Source organism: Alternaria dauci, chromosome 2 (genome assembly GCF_042100115.1).
Source record: "Alternaria dauci strain A2016 chromosome 2, whole genome shotgun sequence".
Classification (NCBI taxonomy): domain Eukaryota; kingdom Fungi; phylum Ascomycota; class Dothideomycetes; order Pleosporales; family Pleosporaceae; genus Alternaria; species Alternaria dauci.
The window spans coordinates 3,731,375-3,749,641 of record NC_091273.1 but is presented as its reverse complement, the minus strand read 5'-3'; the positions used below and the strand labels follow the sequence as shown (position 1 = coordinate 3,749,641).

At 50.5% G+C, this 18,267-nt stretch overlaps 4 protein-coding genes across 4 annotated transcripts; 1 reads left to right on the top strand and 3 right to left on the bottom strand.

The window, feature by feature from the left end:
• The first annotated feature begins 889 nt into the window (after positions 1 to 889).
• On the top strand, positions 890 to 6,898 carry ACET3X_003251 (uncharacterized protein). Its single transcript, XM_069448506.1, has 3 exons — positions 890 to 968; positions 1,115 to 2,742; positions 2,796 to 6,898. Exons 2-3 carry the CDS (start codon positions 2,645 to 2,647, stop codon positions 6,343 to 6,345), a joined length of 3,648 nt encoding a protein of 1,215 aa, XP_069309798.1. The 5' UTR covers positions 890 to 968; positions 1,115 to 2,644; the 3' UTR covers positions 6,346 to 6,898.
• Positions 6,899 to 12,948: 6,050 nt separating this feature from the next.
• ACET3X_003250 (uncharacterized protein) lies at positions 12,949 to 13,509 on the bottom strand (the record flags this gene model as incomplete). Its single annotated transcript, XM_069448504.1, has 1 exon — positions 12,949 to 13,509. The coding sequence occupies one exon, from the start codon at positions 13,507 to 13,509 to the stop codon at positions 12,949 to 12,951; it is 561 nt and encodes a 186-aa protein (XP_069309797.1).
• A 1,691-nt stretch (positions 13,510 to 15,200) lies between these two features.
• Positions 15,201 to 16,332, bottom strand: ACET3X_003249 (uncharacterized protein; the record flags this gene model as incomplete). Its single annotated transcript, XM_069448503.1, has 2 exons — positions 15,201 to 15,247; positions 15,297 to 16,332. The coding sequence occupies 2 exons, from the start codon at positions 16,330 to 16,332 to the stop codon at positions 15,201 to 15,203; spliced, it is 1,083 nt and encodes a 360-aa protein (XP_069309796.1).
• A 1,165-nt stretch (positions 16,333 to 17,497) lies between these two features.
• ACET3X_003248 (uncharacterized protein) lies at positions 17,498 to 18,079 on the bottom strand (the record flags this gene model as incomplete). The annotated part of the gene is made up of 1 exon (XM_069448502.1): positions 17,498 to 18,079. The coding sequence occupies one exon, from the start codon at positions 18,077 to 18,079 to the stop codon at positions 17,498 to 17,500; it is 582 nt and encodes a 193-aa protein (XP_069309795.1).
• Between the last annotated feature and the right edge of the window lie 188 nt (positions 18,080 to 18,267).

Sequence of the window (18,267 nt, the reverse complement as noted above, 5' to 3'; positions counted from 1 at the left end):
ACTCCACTCGACAGCCGGCACGTCAGGAGGGCGAGAAGACAGGCGCTTGTGTGATTTGCTGGGGGCTGCCCTTTGTTTGGCCTTGCAGACGCGCCCGAGCAGCGTGTTTGAGAAGTTACGAGCTGCTCTGCCCTGCTGCTGAGCGTCGTCTGCTGTCGTGGTGATGGAGAGAGCGAGAGGAGGGGTAGCGTCTCTGGGCGGTCGCAGAAGCGGCCGAGACGAGACGCTAGACTCTTCTATGTATGGCGACATGGCTCGCCAGCACCAGCGGCGGGAGAGCGTCGCCGAAGCTTCCAACAGAAAGACGACGGCGCCGATCAGAAGCGTGCGTTGTCGACGAGTCTCTGTGCGAGGCGGGGATGGCTGGCCATGCAAAACGTGTGGGCAAAAGAGGGTCCATGGGCCCTTCAGAGCTGAGGCATTTGGGCGGTCGGCCCTCATTCGTCCCACAGCGATGTGCTGTTCCTGCAAGTCATCGCCTGGACAGTTCCATGGCGATGTGAGGCCGTGGGCAAGTCTGGCGGTCTGCCGTGAGCCACCAATCTGAAGCAGCTCCCCCGCTGCAAGTGTATACGCGGTATCTGGCCGCTGGCTGTCCATGACCGCCTTTGTCGGTATAGCTAGTATTAGTAGGGGGGCCGTTGAGCTGCAGTCGTGACTTGCCCGCCCTTGTTACAGGGACTCGAGACAGGCGCCCAATCACACGTGCTTGGCCTCGCTACTCTGTATCATTACCACCTAAAGAGTCAAGACGCGCCAGCGCATACGTCCAAAGCTGTGGAGAGATCGCGCCCAAAGCAGTCTCCATTCTCCCAATACCGTCGCTCCATCTGGCAATGCCGTAGAGGATCACTGCCATCTTCTTGAGGTCCGCACCTTCCGTAGGGCTTCCATGGGGCTCCCTCATGGCGACATGATGCGACGAACCCAACTCACAGCCTCGCCGGCGCAGGCTGGCAATACTCCGCGTAGGTGCTTTTCCTTGCTTGGGCTTTTCCTGCTCCTTTGGTCTTGTCGAGCGGTCCAGCGTCCAATAGCTGGCGCGAGCACCGATGCGCTGCTCTGTCCATGTACGATGAGCTGGCAGGCGAGCCGATGCTGACCCTACTCGTAGCCGTCTCGCCCACCGTCACCCATGTGTCGTCGAGAAGCCACACGCCCTCGCACACTACCGTGACTACTTCTCAAGTCGACGACCCGCCCACTGAGGCTCCGCCCCGGTCGCCCTCACCTCGCGCGCCCAAGCATCCGACGACGACCACCATGGGCAGTCGACCTGGCGGAACGCCAGACGTCGACAACAACCACAACCACAACAACAACAACGACCGCCATGGCCACCAGACGACGCTCCAGCGACCCCAGATGCCCGCCTCCATGTCTGCGCCCGCAGGCCGCCTGCCTCGCCTGCTGCCCGCCGACCTCTCCTCCTACACCGACTCGTACCTGCCAACTGCAGCCATCCCGCCGTCCGCGACTTCCCTCGCCGAGCTCGCTCACCTAATACGCCTCCAGGGCTACCAAGAGCAGCGCAAGACGCACGCCCGCGTGCGCCTGCACAGGTGGCTTGTCTCGAGCGCCCTCTCCGCACGTCTGGTACACTGCGGAGAGCTTGCCTACCGCACCCTGGTGGACAACTTCCGGTCCGACGACAAGAAGTCGTTTGCCGCCCTGTACAATGCCCTGAACGACGTTCGCAACTCGTGCGATGCCACGAGGCAATACGCCCTCTTGGAGCCGGACCTGGAGTTTGGCAAGTCCAAGAACATGAAGAGCGAGAAACCCCTCTCTGCCTCGACTTTCCTCAACGAAGTTCCGTCCAAGATTTTGGACAATCTTCTAGATTTCATTTCAGAGATCCGCACCAATCCTGAGTTTCTTGCTGCTCGCATTTCCAGTCTTTCGCAGCAAGAGCTTACTTCTCTTACATCTTTCCGTCAGACCATGGATCCGATTGACTCGGTCATGTTTGCAAACGCCCGCAGCCGCAATGCATCCTCACAAAAGCCCCAGCAGCAAGGAACGAGCCCAGTAGAACGCCTCTTGTCTTTTCAGCGCCACGATCCCTTGTCTGCCCTGGTCTACACCATATTCGCCAACTCGTCCGGACCCGACTCGGCCGAGGACCTTCGCCGCACGGATGTATGGGCCACTGTTTGTGCCAAGTTGATCAAGAACAACAACCCAAACTTCATCAGGACTGTACTTGACGTCTGGGCAGGTATGCGAGAGTGGCCTGGTAAGACCAACCTGGAGCTTTATCTTATGCAGACCCTGCAGGATGGCCAGTTTCTGCTTGAGAAGCCAGAGGAGCAGGCAGCACGACCTGGAATGCCGGTCCAACGTTCGACTAAAGATACTATTGCAGCAGACGAGTTCTTCGACAAGGCCGTCAAGCGTTTGTTCGAGGTCGTTGATGATGAGCCTAGTGCCGGCGGTATCCCGGAAGGAGTCCTGGAAATTGGAAATGCCATTCTCCGAAAGCTCGAGGACGAGAAGAACGTCCGCAGGGCTTCTCAAAACTTTTTCGTTTCTCGTTGGCTGTTCTCTACGTTTCTCATGAACGCTATCATCCATCCTGAGGCATGTTCACCCTTGTCGATACGAGACCCATGACACTAACAACAGCTAGACTCATGGCATCATGATAGGCCACCACATCAGCGAGCATGCCCGCATCAAAATCCTGAAGGAGGTAGCCATCCGAGCGCAGAAATACGTTGTGGACATGACCTACAACTGGTACGATCCGGCTCCTGTATTACACTAACAGTGTCGGCTAACAACGAATCCAGGCAGAAGAAAGTACCGATACTCCCAGAGATCCGAACACATATCGAAAACATCTTAGCCCGGTTCAAGCACACCAAAACCCCCTCGAAGCCAATTTTGCTACCCGCAAAGGCCATCACGTCACCTAGGGAAACTGTAGAAGTCCAGCCCTTCATTGTCCTCTCTCCAGCAGACATTGTTACCTTGGTTAACGCCCTCTTCCCTGAGCGCCGTCCATCATCTAGCCATATGGACAACGACAGCCAGCGTCGTACTGGTCTCGCTTCATCTGCTTCATCCATGTCCGGGATGTCAGTACCATTCCGGAATGCGGCCGCTTCCGTGACTGATGCAAGCTCTATTTTGAGTGCCAGTGCCTCTTCCATGACCAGCGACCAGACGTCGCGAGAGCCTCTCCTGGACGGCAACCCGACAACAACCGACTCGGAAACCGAGATGAAGCCAGCACCAACGGAGCAATACGGAAAACAGCTGCGATCGGCATGTTCTGAAATGACTCGCATTCTAGGCTTCGAAGCGACATCGGGTTCATGCCATCCGTGTGCAGAGCGATGGGCTGTCCTTTACATCTCCGCCGATGGCAAGCAGCTGAAGCCGCGAATGCGCAAGGATTTCGACGATGAAGACGAACACGATGAAGACTCACCAGACAGTGACAGCAGCGACGACGAGGATGGCGGCAACAGGTTCGATCTTGGAAATGATTACCACCAGTTGAAAGAGGCCATCGCCAAGCTGGTGGAAGAATACGAGATTCCAAAACAACTGGCACCCGACAGCGAATCGAAGAACTTCAGCAACCGAATGACGACCCGCAAGAGCACACGTGGCCGTGGCCCAGTACGCAACGTTAGCGACAATCTTGGATCACGCAACCCGTACAACTCAACACAGAGCCAAAGCCAGCTTACGAACATGATTGCAAGTCAAAGGAACGTCTCATCTCGACGCTCGCCACAGTTCCCTAGGAGCCACAGCAACCCGCAAGTTGGCGAAAAACAAGAGAACAACTCCGTTCTTGTTACGATGCTCGAGACCGCCATGTACCAGTGCCAAGCACGATCCGATTTCGTGAATGCGCACATGTACTACAAGACCTTGCAAAGTCTGAAAAGACTCAGCTCTCCGACATTGGTTAAGAATGGGTACGCCGCTCTCCTCAACTACTTCTCTCGTGGTCCCCGTGATCTCCTTAGCAAAGCAGCCAACGCCATCGAAGAATTCGAGGCTTGGTTCGTGTGGCTCAAGCAGTCTCAGGAGCGATCAGATGGTATGGTCGAAGAGATGATGCTCACATTCAAGAACCTCCGTGATAAGATGTGGTACATCACGGACGTTCGTACCTCGAAGCCATACGAAGATGCCAGAAACGTTGCACTTGCCCTCAAGATCATGGAGCAACAGTCGAAGACGCTCAATGCCAGAGGTCCGTCTGGTTCTCAGCCACGGAGCACCAATAGCTTCCTACGTCAAAACGAAGCTCAGCTCGTCGACCTTATGTCCGCTACTCAAGATTTCGGTGGTCCAAACAAGCTATCAGATGAGCAGTCGCAGATCACCTTGAAATGGCTCATGCAATACGGCGTAGAGAATTTCTGCAAGGGCGAAGAGCGGATACACCGTTTCTGTCTCGAAGTCGACAAGTGCGTCACCAAGATCATTGGTGAGGGTGTTCTAGACGGACCCGTGCTTTGGTCCAGCGACTTGTACAAGCGTGATCAGCAGATCCTAGAAAGTGGACGACAGAAGGGCGATTTGTTCCTGACTGGCGTCGGCACGCTTTCTATCGCTGGCGACGAAGAGTACGAGACCCATGGCCGACCTGGTTCACGTAGCCACGACTTTTCGCAAAGACCAAGCCAGGGCAGTTTACGTGCCGCAGCTAACCGAAATGGGTCTTCCAGCTTTGAACAGAGCCCCTGGGGAAGGAATCCTGTGGACTCTCACGACTACTTCGGTGGCTCTTCGCCTGTTCTGTCGATTGACTCTGTGGCTACTTTCTGGTCGCCGTTCCAGACTCAAGCGCAGTCGCCCACCAATGCGACCAGTATTCGTCCACGTACCGCATCGTCTTCAAAGGGTACGGTGATGCTGAAGCAGTCTGCAATGGTCAACGAAGACAAGCGTCGTTTCATGCTTGATCTCAAGCAAACACTCACAGGCCTTCTCTTGAGTGATCTCGGAACCATGGTTTTCGCCAACGGCAGTGAGACCGATTCATGGTTCTGTGGTGATCTACTTGACGACGTCTTTGAGCGCAGGGATGAAGAAGAACGCAAGCGCAAGAAGCAGCTTGCCAAGAAGAGCATGAAGAACATTCGAAAGCAGACGCTATCCGATCAACGCAACGTGCCTTTGGAGACACTTGGCCGCAACGAGCGGGGCTCAGCTGCCCCACCTGTTGCGACTTTCCAACATGCCAGCGCATCTGATGCTCATCAATCAGCGGGCGAGCATTCTTCAACCTCAAGCGACGCAACCTCACGTTCAGTTGGCAATGCCACTGCGAAGAAGGCTGGGCTTCTTGAGTTCCCATACAACGTTGCTTTCCGACGGCTGCTGGGCAGATTCCAAACGCATCCCAATCCCTTCTCCAAGCTACATGCATTGTATGAGCTGGAGCTACTCATCATAGCCTCATTGTCTTCTCGGACAGGTCGCTCTTACAACAACCGTCGCGAGACGCTTCCTCCAGTTCCTCAATCGCCCACTCTTGGCACCATGCCAGAACTCAGCTCTCGCGAGCCAGCCACTCAGACTTCTCGTGCGCAGAACCTGGAAGAGGCAATCGCCAACTGCGAGGAACGTCGCTCCCACAGCATGAATGTAGAACGCATGAGCAACGCCTCTCCTTTGCCTCGTAACGGTGCACGCTCCCCTGTTGGACCACCAAGCACAGACATGATTGTTGAAGTCATCCAAGGCCTCTTCCGCGATGCCAACATTCGACCCAAGACACTGTTCCGAGACCTGCAATACATCGCATCATTTGTACCCGCGCAGATGCTGGACAAGACAGCGCGAGGTAAGGCATTCTGGGATGTTGGCCTTGCTGCTCTTGGCCTCAAGCAAGATGTCTGCCGGATCATGGTTGAGCTTGTTGACGAAGTCATCACCCAAAATTCCAAGCGCGATGCAGGCAAAGTCAGCAGTGGTGGTGCTGCCGAAAAGGCGGGCATGTCATCCACCACACTGGCTACAGCCGACGAACCAATTTCCAAGTACACCATGGAGGATGCCGGGCGCATGCTTCTTATCACCGCCAAGGAAGGTGATGCAGTTGCCGAGCGTGAACTTGCTATCTTTTACCTCACTTCACCCGAGCTCGTTCATCGCACCGTCTTGCCACTCACCAGGCCCAGCGAGGTCTTCAAGACTGAGCTTCTCAACCGTGAGAGGAGAGCGTCACAGGATCCCGCCCGCAGCGATCCCATGACAATGTGTGTTGCACAACACTGGATGGAGCAGTCCATGAAGGGTGGTGATCAACTTGCCGCCAAGTACTTGCGCCAGCGCAGCGAGCTGGAGAACATCAACCCGAGCAGGGCATAGTATGTCTTTTTCCGCATTTGGTGTTCGACTCTGCATTGATACCCCTGTCGACCATCCCTATTACTATCGACTGCGCGACTTTGTTCTAAGCTTTTCGTAATACGCGCAATATCGTTAACGGTCTATATAACATGACGGCCGGTCATGCATAGCGAGGAGTTTCCCATTCTGTTTTTCCATCAAGGTTTTCGACTTTAAGCAAGCATGATTCCCCCTGTCGCCTTGACTTTTCATTTACGTCTATTGTTCTCTTCTTATATCTTCCTCTTTAAACCGGCGCAACATGAGGCTTAACGATATATGATGCTTGTAGATCCATGGAAGGGTACACGGATGGTACCAATATACCAGGGCTAAAGGACATGGGCTGGTTTGGCGATACCCCGTTCCCGGATGTTCAACGATAGTTCATATACATGAAATAGGACCAAGGATACGGCAACGAATCTCCTTGGACATGACATATTTCTGGGCTGGTATCTGATGTTTACATATCAGATAGCGTAGATTTCGCAGCCAGATATTAACCAATGAATGAAACCTTGTATGAAACATCCAGGTATCTTGCTTCTCTCGGTTTCCAAGTTGTTGTCCTAGCAATCGTTCTCAAACTACATACCCGTATTCACTCTTTATCCTCGCTTCCTCGGCGGCGTTTCGCCCAGCCGCAGCAGCTTCTTCCAACTGTGCATCAGAGTTTCGGCTCAGTCTGTCTGCCTTGTTCTGTTTGCCCCCGTTTGGCTCATCGAACCTGTTGTCTTCATTCTCCCTCGGCATCTCTTCAGCAATTTCCTCCCCATCTCCACCAACGGCCTGCCAACCTCCCACATACCCTTCCTCGCTCTCCAAGTCCCCCCTCTCTTTCCTCTTCTCCAACTCCCTCACCACATTCCCCAACGTCTCTTGCCGTACACCCTTGAATCCCATAACAGCCCTACTCTTGCTTACAAACAACTCATTCGGCACAGTCTCCTCAATCCACACCCTCAGATCCACCAACACCCTCGTACTCAAATCCAGTACCTCAACACAAGTCACCGGATGAACGAGCCACCAACACCCGCTGCCAAACGCGCTCGTCTGGTTGACGGCGGAGGCAGGTATGCTGTCGATTTCCTCGTAGTGAGCGTGCGTTTGTGCCATGCCTAGGGTCGACAATGGGGAGATTGCTAGGTGGTTGCGGAGAGGGAGGAATAGCGTTTGCGAGGGTGGTGGTTTGGGTCCGATGGAGGGGTCGTGGTACGAGAGGAGGTGGGGTGGTGCATCTACGCGGTTTAGTTTTGTGGACTTGGGTAGGTGCACGGGAAGGAGGGTGGATATGACATCTAGAACGCGAGTAAACAGAGACATTTGGTGCGGTGAGGTTCGTGTGCTGTTAGTGTTTTGTGAGTAGATTATTGGGTGGTTTGGGTTAGGATTTCAGGTAGGCTGTTGGTTTTGTGGGCAAACGTTCACGTCAATTTGGTGAGACTCGAGAATCCACGGTGAAACACTGTTGGTGAGTCACTTTAGGTCATTTACGGCGATTTTCCGTCTTCACCGTCGATAAGACTTATACGAGAATAAGTCAAGACGAACGGAATGGGAAGCAAAAAGGCGACAATAACATAGACAATATGGTAATTGTGGAAAGCAGGAAGAGATGATTCAAAAGAACCAACATCCTATTTACTCCAAAATACAGTTCAAGTGACCATAACTACTCCGTACTCGTCTCGGTAAGATGCCCAACGCCGACTCCACCCCCTCATACATCCCGCCACGAGCCGAGTTTAGCTCTAGGTGAGTCCTCTGGGCTATCTTCAGCATATGCCTGATGCGACGGTTTATGGGACTCAGATTCCTTTGAGTTGCGCAGACCTGCGTGATGACTCGAAGGTCTTGCGGTTGCCCTTGGCCGGATGCATAGACGAGTTGGCTCTTGAAATGATACAGTCCGGGAAGCGTTAGAATCTCCGCCGGCAGTGCGTACATGGTTTGAGACTTGATCATAAAGCGTTTGGAGATCGTGTCTCAGTTTTACTATATTCTCCTGGGCGGTTGAGATCCTCTGCTCATAGTCTCGGAAATGGTCGGTCTGCTGCGTAGTATTCTGAAGATCTGAGTTGCTGTGAAATCGATTACGCTCCTTTTTCTTAGACTCGGAGAGCTTCTTCGCAGTTTTAACTCCCGTCGTCTGCTCCCTCTTGCTGCCAGAAGGGAGTACCGAGTTGTGCCTATGGAATGTCGCTGACTGATGATGCGCAAGTGGTTGCTGAGTGTAGTGCACAACCCGTGGTGCTGCGTGGTGTTTGAATGTACACTGCTCAGCCTCCTGATCGGATAGTGGCTGTGTGAATCGGACTCGGTGCTCTGAACCTTGGCCAGGATCCTGAACTTGCTCCGTGGGACTCCTTGGTAGGATGTAGTACTCCTCGGTATATTCTTCAGGATGACAATGGGCTATCGCCTCCTCAACAGTCATCTGAGGAGTACAACAACCAACCCCATTGGAGAATATGCAAGTAGACTCTTCTCCGCTCTGTCGCGAATGCTTGTGCCACACAGATCGCTCGGGAAAGCTGCTAGGGTCAGTCCACTTGATGTACCTTATTTCCTGCATAGCATCGCTGTCTGATAAACCCTGATCGCGCATAGCTTTGTATAACTTGAGCAAGTACAGATCGGCGTATGGCACCAAGGAGTTGGTTTCGGCAGTCAAGCCGTAAGATATCAGCCCTCGTTGATAGAAGTCTTCCCAGATATGCTGGATCTTTACAGAGTGCTTCTTCGCCGCAACCTTGGGTTGGATAGTATGTTGCTGGATTTTGGTAGGTTCAATAGTGTCCGCATTGGTTGTTGAAGCCTGCTCATCCCGCATAGGGTATATGGCCACATTCGGCTTACAAATCGTACCAATACCATGATTGCTATCGCCCTCGAACTGGAAGATTTCGTCTTGGACTGAGGCAGAATCAAGGTCTGAAAAACAATGACAGAATTCCGAGCCCTCATTGGTGTTCGCGAAGGTAGCCCCATACGTGCTGACAGGTCTAACAGAGTCAGGGTTCATATAGTCTTGCTCTGTACGTGTATGTAGGGAACGATTAACTGGAGTATTGGGTGGCGCGGAGGCGTACTCGGCGAGGGTGCAGTATATAGGATAGTGGAAGAAACTGGTACTTGCAAGATCTACCAGTTTGGAGTATCTAGAAGTAAGCCCTTCGAACGCGATAGTATCCCAATCCCAATAGAAGTCAACTGGGAACTGGAAGTCATCGAATACCGGGAATCCCAAACCGGCTGCCCAACCATTCTTTTCCAAATCGCCAAGGGACCTAGCGTTTTTGAGCCAGCGCGATATGATCAGTTGCGCTTGGCGAACGTTGTCAAGAGTATGATTGCCCAGGCTTTCTGCAACCTCATCTTGTATCTTATCCAAGAAGCCGTAAAGCGCTTCTAACTCCTGGGGCCGCATGGGATGCAGAGAGCTCAAGTCGAATGGTAATGTGAAGTAGAGGTCGTCACCAGTTGGAATATGTACTACGAACGCATTCGGATGTGACAAGAAGTCACGACAGTGCTGAGCATTGGGGACTAGGAATGAGGGCATGTTTCGAAGTATTCAATGAGGCTTGAGTTGGATAGCAAAGAGCCTGTATGACTTCGCTAATCTGTAGGTTGATGTTTCGAGGATCTGGTGGATATGTAAATCAAGAAAAGGTAGATTTATATACCTGCTATGTAGAACCGTTTCTTCGTTGGCGTCATCAGCCATTGAAGAGCTCTAGAGATCGTGTTCACATGAGGTGCTGGCTTAAGATACCAAAAAAATGGAATACGCACTGCGAGTGCTCGCGAAGCTCTGTAATAGCTTGGGAAACTCTGCAAGTGCCGTCGCCAATTGAAGCATGCCTATGACCAGCGGCGACAGTAAGTGGTCATGCAAACAGTGCTACTATCGTGAAGCGAGGATGATACAAAAGGTCCAACATACGACTTATGCAAGCGAACAGTACTTTTTACGTGAAGTGAGGTTGGTGAAGGAGCAGAGAGAGAGGGAGGGGGAGAGAGACCTCTGTGATGTCATGCCGCAGCGCTAACAATGAGCCGAGGTTACTATTGTGACGCGTCGACGCGACTTCACGATCCATCAATGCTGCGCAAGAGTGTAAAGTCGCTTTTTCGGTCTCAGTAGAGGCCTACTGTATCGCGATAATCACTGGGTTGTGCTTTGGGGAATGGTTGATAGGCGCGACATCAAATCGCCAGCGAAATTTAAGTAGAAAGAATATTGCAATACTATCCTTTCGTCGCAACATCAAGATATCTTGCCATAAAAGCTATTCAGTGCGACTTAATAACTTTATCTTCGTGGCGGGTTAGTTGACTTGGCTCGTGGGGTGCGCACAGACGGTAATAGGGGCTTATTTCTTAGTTTTCTTCCTTTGCATAGTATAAAAGCTGCTAGTAGGGGAGAAAGAGATTGCGGGTTCGCTCTAGTAGAGGTACGTAGCAAATAGCGAAGGAGAAATCTTAAGAAATGACGCTACGCATCTTAAATAGGGTTTGAACTGTAGGTCTAGAGGGTTTCAAATACCTAGGTATATCACTTGCTAATTCCAAAAACACAGTATTTCAGAATCACTTCATTCCAAGGCTGGCGTAGACCCATAACGAGTGAGAATGCTTAGTAAAATTTACACCACTACGACCACTATTACGGCTGTTCACGCCCAGGATCATCTTGAAACGAGCGTACAAACTATTCTGTTGTCATAGATAGTACCGTGATTGAACATCTAATGATGATACTGTGGGTGTAGTGCTCAACTGTACTGAGTAACACAGCATCTTTCTTACCTTCGTAAACTCCCGAGGTCTACTACTCTCTCTAGATTACACGAGATGACCACTCAAGATTGCTGCTAGCTTTTCCACACTCTTTCAGTGAAAGGATAGCGTACCCGGGTGGGCATGGTACCCAGGTAGTGAAAAGACAAAGGTCATTTCCTAACCTTTTTGACGTACACGCATAAGCCGCCGAGTAAGGGCTCTTCCATGTCGCTCTTCATGGGTACAATTGGTGCTGATATGCTACACGATTGGTATAAAGAGCAAGAGCAATTCCCTCTTCATATCTTATATCAAACACCTTCTACCATTTCTACTCCATCTATACATCTCTACGCCCAAGGTAAGACACACAGAACACTATCCAGCAATGCTGCTATAACTTGCTAACCACCTTCAGCCTCCAACTTGCAAGATGCTTGTCTCAACTCTTTTTCTCCTCTGGGCTACGTTTCTACACTGCGTAGTTGGAACTGAAATGAAGCGGCAACAGTGAACTGTAATGCGTGGCACTGGACAACTCGGAGGTACATTCTACCTCAACTTCCAAGGGCCACTCGGAGAAATCTGTCACGCCGAGGTGTCGTTTACCGTCCGAGCTGGAAACGGACGGGCCTTTTTTAACGTCGTTGGAGTCTGGTGCATCACACGACTTGGCAATACTCGGCTCCATAATGCTGAAGCCTACACCATAGTCCGAGACAGGGGACAAGGAACATATCCTTCTTTCCAGACAATCGAGTTAGGCCTCAATATCCCTAACCAAGCTCTTGTCATGGCACAGGGTCTCTATCGATTCAACGGTGCGACGCCTAGAATAAACGCCAGCGTGGATCGCGACACGTCGAGTGCCGTCATGGCTTTTCAACTGCTATTCTTCAATGCTCGTCAAGGAGCTCATTATATGGCTGATGCTAGTGGTGCCATGTGTGAAAGTAGCAAAAGGGACCCTCAGCGAGGTTTCACTACCCCTCGTGAACGGTTTTGCCGTGCGACATGCCCAAGGTAGGCAGAGCAGCCGTTGGTGAGAAGGTTCGACATTGACAATGAAAAATTCGGCTTGGGTAGTTGAGACGCAACTACGAGAGGCGCAACCGGAGAAGAATCTCCTGCGCTGTATTGCACGAATGTTTCGGAAATGATGTTTCTCTTTTCCTTTACCTGTTTGCTATCTGTTTTTACTACCTATAACTGCTTACTGCCTTTCCTTAATAAAGTCTGTTTACTATCTTTTCTTACTGCAATATTAACTGTCTGTTACTACCAAAATTATTTAGTTAGCAACCCCCCATCTACGACTTGGCTGTTGCTAATGGTTAAGTGTTAAGTTACCACTGTGATTAGAGTCAATGTTTACCTCTACCTAGGTAGCAACAGAACAACAGCAAAGTATTTTGCTAAAAAGAACTTCTGAAAACGATGTAGCTATAAATTCAAGGGCTGCACCCCGTTCCAACTCGTGGAAGTCCTCGTTGTCAATCTCGTCACAGATACTATTTGTCCATACCTCACTGCCCAGGTGGAGTACATTTTTCACTCGGCGTGGATCTCTTCAAGGTACCTAGGTACAGGTCGCCGACCGCAACCTTTTCAACTTGAAAAAGCTCTTCAGCGAGAAGCTCAGAAGCAGCGCGGACTTCCGTTTTGCGTTTCAATATTCTTTTATTGCACCTACGTTCATACTAAGTTTTTTTTTTGGGTTGCCATCGCAAATGCCGGCCTTGACCTACTATCTCCTCCGACACGTCCAATCCGATCTTCATACCGTGTTTAGACCCCAAAAGGTTGCCTTCCGCTAAAGATACGAGTTCCTGGCATATGAACACGGAATATGAACTCTAGAGCGTCGTCAACGCGAGCCAAGGTTTCTTGTACACGAGCATTGAACTCCGGAGTTCTGTCAAGATCCCATCGCTCTTCCTCCAACTTAGCGCCTAGATTATGCAAGCAGACAGGTCCCAAGTTCTGGAGCTGCTTACGAGGGATAGGATGCACGGCGTGCACAATTCGCTCGATGATATCGCCCTTCTCAGGAAATTGACTCTTCGCTCGAGGATCGACTACGATGACAGTCTTGGTATAGAAGGGGGAGGACTTGACAAGATCATCTGTGGTGTACTGGCTCCACAGCGTGATGACATCTTCGAAGTCCTTGGGGGTAAACTTCCACAGCTGCATAGGGCGAACAGGCGCAGTGCCTGAACTAGCTCCTCTGGATGCATCGTGTGGAGATGATCGAGTTGGAAGTTCGACCAGGGGACGCGCGGTAGATGGCTGCGCAAGAGTCTCGGCGCTAACAGCCTGCGTGGGTGGAATGCTAGAGTCGTTCATGGTGTGCAGTGGTGGGGAATGGACTTCGGATATATGATTGATATCAGTATGTTCCAAGCTGTTCTTTTCGGTATAGTAATCAGATTAATGAAATTGGTATGTTGAGAAGGTTGGGTGGGTATAGTAGAATGCCTTCCTGCCGCCTTTATAGATATCCCACTGCCGCTGTTCCGGTGGCTAGAGTTCACACTCATGTTGGTGTGTTTGCAAGATACGTTAGGTGCCAAAAACACGCTAGCTTTGCCGTGTTTTCATTCCGCTGTGTCAAGTCCACAATTGCTGGTTACTTGAATTGTTGGTTGAATCATCTGTTGGCTAACAGCGGAAGCTTGTGACAGGTGCTTCACCATAATGGATGGATACTAGCATCGTGTCATGGCAGTACGGCTGGCCAAAGTGGTGTTGCATTCGGCCACAGCTTCGAATCTACTCTGACGTCGCTTTTATGTGACCTTAGGCATCATGTCACGTCGGCGGCTACTCATTTCAATTCTTGCACATGATGTTATGCAAACGAAAAAAGCTAACTACGGAGCGGCACAACATAAGAGTTATTAGAATTAGATACAATTTCTCGAAGTCAAAGTACTCACAAAGATTCTGATCGTATCGGGGTGCATTAGAGCACAAAAGTTCTACAACAATCAGCAAACCGGCTCATCCGTTCCTTTATCCTTCCTCTGGATGCATGATTCGTCCAATGTGACTCATCGTCTCACGCACTCGTTTTGAGAGCTCACTTCCGGGCTGGAATCTTTTCTTGGTGAGATAGCCGTGTACGAACTCTAGTTGTTTTGGCGTGAGTTTCCGCAGATACCGTATTGGTACTGGATGAACGGAGTGCAGAGCTAGATGTTGATCTGTTGATGCGTGCTCAAGTCGCTGCTCAAAGTCCTCAGAGACAGCTGTACTATGTCTATGAACCAAGGTAGAACCCAAAGAGGGTGTAGATGCAGTCTTGCTATGTGTGACTATGGGTAAGTCGATACGGAAGTAGTATGGCGAGGCACGCATTTGGTTGACTGTCTGGTATTGACTCCACGCAGCAATCATTACCGTTCCGCGCTCTGCACGTTGCAGTGGCTCTACTTTTGAGGACGGGCAGGTGCAGAGAGATGAATCTGGCGATGGCTGGATTCTGCTGGGAATTGTTTCTGGTGATCCTGGAGAGGTATTTGTCGCAAGGCTGCCGTTTGTGATCAACGCTGCGGAAGGCAAAGAAGCGTTCTCGAGAACTGCACAAGCGCTTTCTGCAGGCGGGTTATTGGCGTCGATGTGGTACATTGTAATGAACAACAGAAGAGGAGAACAAGGAGAATATTGGCAAAAGCAAGCGGGAAGAAGTTTGCCAGGGGAACAAAAGGTGTCACTGACAGAAATCATTCCACTACTGCTATTGAACTAGCCGGTACGATCGAATTTATCATTAATTCTAACGTTTTCGCTTGTCACAGAACATGCATCCAGCCTCTGCGTAGATAATTAATGAAGTTGTGATTGGCTCAAATTGATATGCATCAACAGTACCATAGGATAAAGTGAATGATTCGATGGCAAACTTGGGAGGGTTGGATCAGATGACCACCACGTGAATAAATTGGAGGTGGATCGGGTAATATTACTAAATCAACAGGTGGTATAAACAACATATCACGACATTATTATTTAGAGCAAGGACACTGCATGATCCTTTAGCCTGGTATATACTTGCCACCACTGCCACCAATACCGATACCATCTATGTTAATGTCAGCCTCTGTATTGGCAATTCCCGACGCTCGACTTACTCTTCTTCTTCCAGCTCTGCTGTTCGTGGGGATATATGGAGCCGTCTTCGTCATAAGCTCTCTTATTCATCTCGTCCAAGAGGATATTTGCTGCCCACTTGATCTCGATCAAACGTTTTTCAGAGTGCCTTCTCGTAGCTTCGTCAGTAGCATCGTCAATAGCCGCCTGATGGATTCGATTCAGCACACGTTGAGTCGTTTCAATGTCTTTCATTGGCGTCCGCTCTCTGTCGGGTAGACCAATGAGCTTATATGGATCTTGCCTCTTTTCTTCGTCGCTATCGGAGTCGTCGTCATCGCTGTCAGGAGCAATGTGCTTCGGCAGAGTGGCAACAGATCCCATAGCTCTTGTGTCCTCAAGTAGTCTTTGCTGTCCGTAAATTCCGTCTCGCGAGTTGTCTCCATCGATACGCCGGTTATCCTCTTTGGTGTCTTTTTCCTCGAGTAACCTACGCTCCCCGTACCCTCTCTCTGATGTCCTCCTGGTGAAATCGTGGTGCATCTGACTGTTCTCATAGCTGGACCTTTCTGTTTCCCACTCACCTGTCCATTTTTTCGAGTCATTGAATGACGGCTGCCTGCCCTGTGCTCTTTTTGCAGCTGCTTCCCGACGCCTCTCTTCAATCCTTCGTTCCGAATCGCGTTTCTCCTGCTCTGCCTTCTCCGTCATCTCTTGCACTTGACGCTGCAGTTCCTCTGCCCTGCTCACTGCGTCTTCCGTGCGCATCATCGTGTCTTCCTTTCTCTCGTTCTCGATTTTAGTCTTCTCAAGCCTTTGTCGTGCCTCTTCAAGCTTGCGCGCGGTCTTTTTCTCCATCTCGATGGCCTTTTCTTTTTCAACTTCTAGCTCCGCCCTTGCCTTGAGTGTCAACTCGTCGGCATACCTGTTCTTCATCTTCTCGTTGTGCTCGTTTTCCGTATCCAACCTTTCCAGGAACTTTTCGTGCTTACCTAGATTTGAGCCGGCTTGCTGTTGATTAGCACTCGTGGCTCCCTGTTGGCGTTCTATGATGTCCTGACTTCGAGCCTGGCCCATGATTGGCTTCGCTGCTTTTTGGGAATATTCGATGACCTGTTGATGTTTCGGTATAGTCAAGAGATGCTTTTGCCGCATTTGCTGGAGGAATAATTGGTGACTCTGCCCTAGCTGGAGGAAAGTCCAGCCGCCATAATTATTCAAAGCCAACTCCACAATATTTTGGACTGTCACCATCATTGCTGAGGTTTCAAACGGATTCCTGTGGTTTTCACGGCGCTGTTGAATCCTGTCCAGAAGGGCATGAAAACCACTGATCAGGTCGTCCCCCATTGTTATTAGATCATACATCGGGACCGGATGAGGACCGTCCACGACATTTATGGTCGGAAAGGAACGACGACGTGTGAAGAACATATCGCTCTGATACAGGGTAAGCTAATTTCAAAACTGATTGGAGGGAACGTGATGATAGACAGTAGTGTGGGGAGTGATATGGCGGGGGAAAGCACATAGGAAGTCGTGCTTTTGTACTGCAAGTATACTGCAGATGTCTTGTTCGACAGGTGAATGCTATCGGCAGTATACATTGAAGATAAGGTATCAGTCAGCACGCAAATCAATCAAGGGGTTATCAGAACGTCACCACATTCAAACGTGTATGTCAAAGACGTTCTGACACGCCAGTGGCCACGAATTACACACACTGGTCAAGAGAACATGGTCAGACGTTGATGAGCTCGGCTTCACAGAGATTTTCACGAAAGGATGCAGTGATGTTTAAAGACACCTGTGTTTTATGTACTCCGCAGCTTCCTTACTGGCCGGGAGCACAGGTGTGTGGAGATCCGATGATGTCACGACTACTAAGCATCAATTCACGTGAACATCACCATTACAACCAAGTCAAGTGCGATCATGTTACGCGTATATCACAGTGAACTCGGGCATTGCCTATGGGACACACAACTTTTGGGGTGTATGGAAATACTGATCATCCGACAGTGCTGTCCCGCATAAATTTACGATGGCCTTTGATCACATCGGTCTTAACACTCAGTGTCCAATCCCATCGATTTTCTCAACTACCTAGCTATGAAGTGATAACATTAAGTTTCGCAAAATACTGCTACTCGCTTCGTACATATCTGCATCTTGTTCCGGCTTCATTATGCTCAATGTACCAAATCACCCACTCCCTCACCAGACCAGAGCAAAGCGATCCCTACTTGGCGCCAAACTTCTCCTTCCATTCCTCAAACTCCCTATCACTTTTCTCCTGCTCTGTCTCGTTACGCTCTTCGACGATATGACCCCACTGATCACGGATCCTGATCCGCTTGGGAAGCTCAGGTTGCTGTGGAAGAGCAGCAGGCTGAGGGGCTTGTATAGTCTTGTAGGTAATGTTTGGCGACGGAGCTTCGATGGTTTGGAAAGTGATGCTGGGCTGGGGGGCCGGAATGTTGATGACTCTCTGCTCTACAGTCGGTCTGATGATGATATCTGGGGACCCGCGACGTAGGAAGCCTACGCCGCGCACGCCGCGCACACTTCCTAAATCATAATCCCATGAATCCCACAGATTGATAATGGGTACATTCCTTGCTTCTAGAGCGCGCTTGATTCTGCGCTGCGTCACCCGCATGTCACTCATCGTAAGGATGGATACGTCTCCATGTTTGATTGCGTCGTTTATAAGCTCGTAGTAGTTCCTAAGCTCGTAGTCTGAGAAGGTATCCAAGATTGTCAGGCTCCAGGGGTGTTCCCACGTGGAAAGAAAAGGATGGTAGGATTCAGAACGAGCCATTTCAACTGGACGTATCCGGTGTTGTTCGAGTTTTTGTTGTGTTTCGGCTAGTACAGACTACCTTTGCCACAGTATGGTATTGGGTTTTGTTTTCTGAAGTATGGTAATGTATAGCAATGAGAAGGCATGGTGCGGACATGATTTATATCAGAAGTCTGGCCATGATTTTCTGCACATGCGTTGAAGTC